The sequence below is a fragment of the Lathyrus oleraceus genome, chromosome 5 (genome assembly GCF_024323335.1).
Source record: "Lathyrus oleraceus cultivar Zhongwan6 chromosome 5, CAAS_Psat_ZW6_1.0, whole genome shotgun sequence".
Lineage (NCBI taxonomy): Eukaryota > Viridiplantae > Streptophyta > Magnoliopsida > Fabales > Fabaceae > Lathyrus > Lathyrus oleraceus.
Window position 1 is genome coordinate 273,373,918 of NC_066583.1, and position 4,166 is coordinate 273,378,083.

At 45.3% G+C, this 4,166-nt stretch overlaps 1 protein-coding gene across 1 annotated transcript; it reads right to left on the reverse strand.

Annotated features, from left to right (window-relative positions):
* Positions 1–1,263: 1,263 nt before the first annotated feature.
* LOC127080174 (uncharacterized) lies at positions 1,264–2,712 on the reverse strand. The gene has a single exon (XM_051020507.1). It carries the CDS (start codon positions 2,710–2,712, stop codon positions 1,264–1,266), a length of 1,449 nt encoding a protein of 482 aa, XP_050876464.1.
* Between the last annotated feature and the right edge of the window lie 1,454 nt (positions 2,713–4,166).

Sequence of the window (4,166 nt, forward strand, 5' to 3'; positions counted from 1 at the left end):
TTAATTTGATTATAGCCAGAAAAGCCACCCATGAAGGAAAACACCGAGAATTGAGCTGTATTATCTACCAACACATCGATGTGAGGTAATGGGAAATCATCTTTCAGGCTAGCTCTGTTCAAATCCCGGTAGTCCACAGACATCCTCACCTTTCCATCCTTCTTCGGTACTGGCACAATGTTCGCGACCCAAGGCGGATAATTAGTGACAGCTAGGAAACCCGCATCCAACTGCTTTTGTACCTCCTCTTTGATTTTCATGGCCATCTCAGGTCGAGTTCTGCGCAACTTCTGCTTTACTGGAGGACAATCTTCTCTCAATGGCAACTTGTGTACAACAATATTGGTATCCAACCCTGGCATATCTTGATAAGACCAGGCGAAGATATCAACATACTCTTTCAACAGTGCTACCATTCTGCTCTTGACATTCATCTCCAAAGCGGCCCCAAATTTTACTTCCTTTCTGACCTCCTCGGTGCCCAGATTAACAATCTCAACTTGCTCCTCGTGTGGTTGAACCACCTTCTCCTTTTGTTTCAACAACCTGGCTAACTCTTCCGGCAGTTCACAATCTTCTTCACCTTCTTCTTCGGCATGATAGATCGGGTTGTCGAAGTCATATAGGGGTGTAACAGAATTGTCATCAATGAGATCCGGAGAATAATCGTATCTGCATGAATGTTGATTCATGCGTTGCTTTAGAGTCGGAACGAGACAAATTAAAAGGAAAGAAAATGAAAATAAACATTGTCATTTTTATTATATTATTTTTTAACTGCAAAAATAAATGAAAAACAGAGAACACCGCTTTTAATGCGAAAAACATATGTTTATTAATGATGCAAATACTGCAAAATGAAACACATGAGGTGGCCCTTACAATGGACCATTACGTTTTGGGCAAAACGTATGGCTTTCATGCAAACAGAATTAACAAACAGAAATATTACTCTTCACGCAGAGTGACAGTGATGATCTTTTCGGCTTTCCAGTTCTGGATCCCCATTCCTGGTACGCACGGTTTTATCCATGAGTCGAGCTCGCAGTCACTGTCAGTCTCTTCACCCACAACGCAGATACGGCCTAGATCTAGCATTCCAGCACTGGTGAATGTGAACGGTTGGCGACAACCTTTATTTGGTCCAGACGAGCCTTGGCCTGACTGATAACCAATCCCAAACTTATCCTCCTTCACCGCAACATCTATCAACCTTCCCCAACCTGGGGCCTCTCCATTTTTCACCACCTCCACAGCCTGGTTTTAAGAAGCAATGGACAACTTCTTCTCTCTTTCGGCGAAAACGGCATTCTCCACCTTGACGGTTTCAAACGCCTGGCTTGGTGTTTCGAATATTTCACCGTCCATTTCCACATACTTAAATGATGACAACTGGCTGACAAAAATATCCTCCTCACCACAAACTGTCACGACTTGCCCGTCCAAGATATACTTTAACTTCTGATGTAGAGTCGATGTTATTGCCCCAGCAGCATGTATCCATGGACGGCCCAACAAACAGTTGTACGCCGGCTGAATGTCCATGACACAAAACACAGATTTGAACACCTCAGGACCAATCTTTACGGGGAGCTCAACTTCCCCGAACACAGACCTTTTAGAGCCATCAAACGCCCTAACCACCAGATCAGTAGGCCTCAAAATCAATCCCTCGCAGTCCAATTTAGCCAAGGCCTTCTTAGGCAACACATTGAGTGACGAGCCCGTATCAATCAAAACATGCGAAAGCATAACTCCTTTACACTCCATCGAAATGTGTAGTGCCTTATTGTGATTGCGCCCGTCCATAGTAAGATCGAGATCAGTGAAACCCAACCCATGACTGGCATTAACACTCGATACCACTGTCTCTAATTGATTGACTGTAATCTCCTGCGGGACGTAGGCCCTCTTCAAGATCTTCAACAAAGCATCTCTATGACCTTCTGAACTCAACAACAAAGATAAGATCGAAATTATGGACGGAGTCTTCTGCAAATGATCAACAAGTTTGTACTCAGACTTCTTAATAATTCTCAAAAACTCCTCGGCTTCAGCGTCAAACTCACTTTCCGGCTCAACAGGCGCCTGTGCCGCTCTAGGAGTATCCTCATTCACCACTTGCTTTCCTTTTGCCCTGGCTAAAGCCTCGGCCTTATCTCTCTGTTCTTTTTCTACATCACCACCTCTCAACGTGTTAGGTGTAAACAACCTCCCGCTGCGAGTGAAACCACTAAGCCCGGCATTGTCCACCCTTGAAACGGTGGTATCAACTGCAGCCTGATCTTCCTTCTTTTTCCCATTGCAATACACATCACCACCATAGTCCCATGGCACAACACCATCACTTTCATACGGAATAGGTCCAGGTACCGTGATGGTAATTGGAGCCACATCTGTCGGCACTGACAAGTGGATAGGATCGAAATAAATGGTTATCGTTGAAATATCCTCATTCTCCAGAGCAAATTTCTCGAATCGGAGACTTCCCTCATCCATCATTTTCTGAACCGTCTCCCTCAACATTACACACCCATTTGAAGTTACAGTACAAGCAACACAATAATTATCACAACCAGGAAAAACTCCATTCTTTAACAAATGTCTCTTGACCACAGACATTGGGGTCCTCAACTGATCCACATCCATCACCCCGATTTTACTTTTATCCTCAGAAATTACATTTACCATCATCTGACCATGCGTCGGCATGGGATTAGCATTAACATTCGGCGTTGGTGCAAAATTGATGGCTTTGGAATCCACCAAGTCTTGAACAACATGCTTAAAGGCTTTACAACCCTCAATATTGTGCCCGGGAGCACCAGAATGGAACTCACAGTTGACGTTCTCATCATAACTTGCAGGCCTTTGATCTGGTCTTAACGGAGCTAACGTCCTCAACTGTACCAACCCGAGATCCTTCAACTTCTTCAACAGAAGGGCATATGTCATGGGTGGCCTATCAAACTGACGATCTGCCATCCTTCCCCTAAATTGGTACCCAGCCCTTTGTGTTCTCTGATGAGGTGGCTGCTGTTGCTGTTGCTGTTGTGCAGGTTGATTACCAGCAGGAATTTTTACTACAGCAGTATACTGGTAGTAATGATCCCTACCGTGTCCTCTTTGGGCATACACAGCACTCGAGTCACCCTCTTTCTTGCGCTGACCATTTCCGAAGGGCTTCTTCAATCCAGACGACAGAGCATTTCCTTGTATTTTTCCCACTTTCAACCAGCTTTCAATCCTCTCACCAGCCACTACTATATCCGCAAAACCAGTAACTGGACATCCCACCATCCTCTCAGCAAAAGTCCCCTGAAGAGTACCCATGAACAAGTCTGACATCTCCCGATCCACTAATGGGGGTTGAACCCTGGCAGCCAACTCTCTCCACCTTTGTGCATACTCTTTAAACCCCTCGTTCGGCTTTTGAGACATACCCTGCAACTGGGTACGGCTTGGTGCCATGTCAGCGTTAAATTGGTATTGTTTGAAGAAAGCATCCCCTAAATCCTGCCAGCTCTTTATATCTGACGATCTCAGCTTGGTGTACCACTCGAGAGACCCGCCAGATAAGGTATCCTGGAAAAAGTACATCCAGAGCTTTTGATCCATGGTGTAGGCAGATATCTTTTGAACAAAGGCCTGAATATGAGTTTCCGGGCAAGAACTTCCATTGTACTTATCAAACGTGGGCACCTTGAACTTCTGTGGGATCACAATCCCCTCAACCAGCCCCATATTTGTCATGTTAATAGTCCCAGGAGTGGTATGGCTTTCCAGAGCCCTAATCTTTTCTGCTAGTAACTGAATCTCTTTGTTCGGCGGTTGAACACCATACTGACCGAACTGCTCATTCAACATAGAGAATTGATCCTCTTCTTTATCCTCCACAGCCCCAAAGAAATGAGAAAACTGAGTTTCCTTCAGAGTGTTGCCAACATGACCTGGGCCACTGCCTGCAGCAAAACCAAGACCACCAACATTGTTGATGACTACACCACCATTAGTTGCCTTCTTTCTGGGATCGCCACCACCCCTAGAACCACCAGGACCATTGTTGGAGTTACCCTCTTGACTATTGCCATTATTGGCAATCGAAGCCAGCTCAAGCTTCTCCACCTTCTCGGCGATTGCTTTCTGCCCTAGGGCGAACCCTTGCA

Bases quoted from the DNA above. Each gene is read 5' to 3' on its own strand.
- LOC127080174 (XM_051020507.1), bottom strand. From the start codon at position 2,712: ATGCCGACGCATGGTCAGATGATGGTAAATGTAATTTCTGAGGATAAA.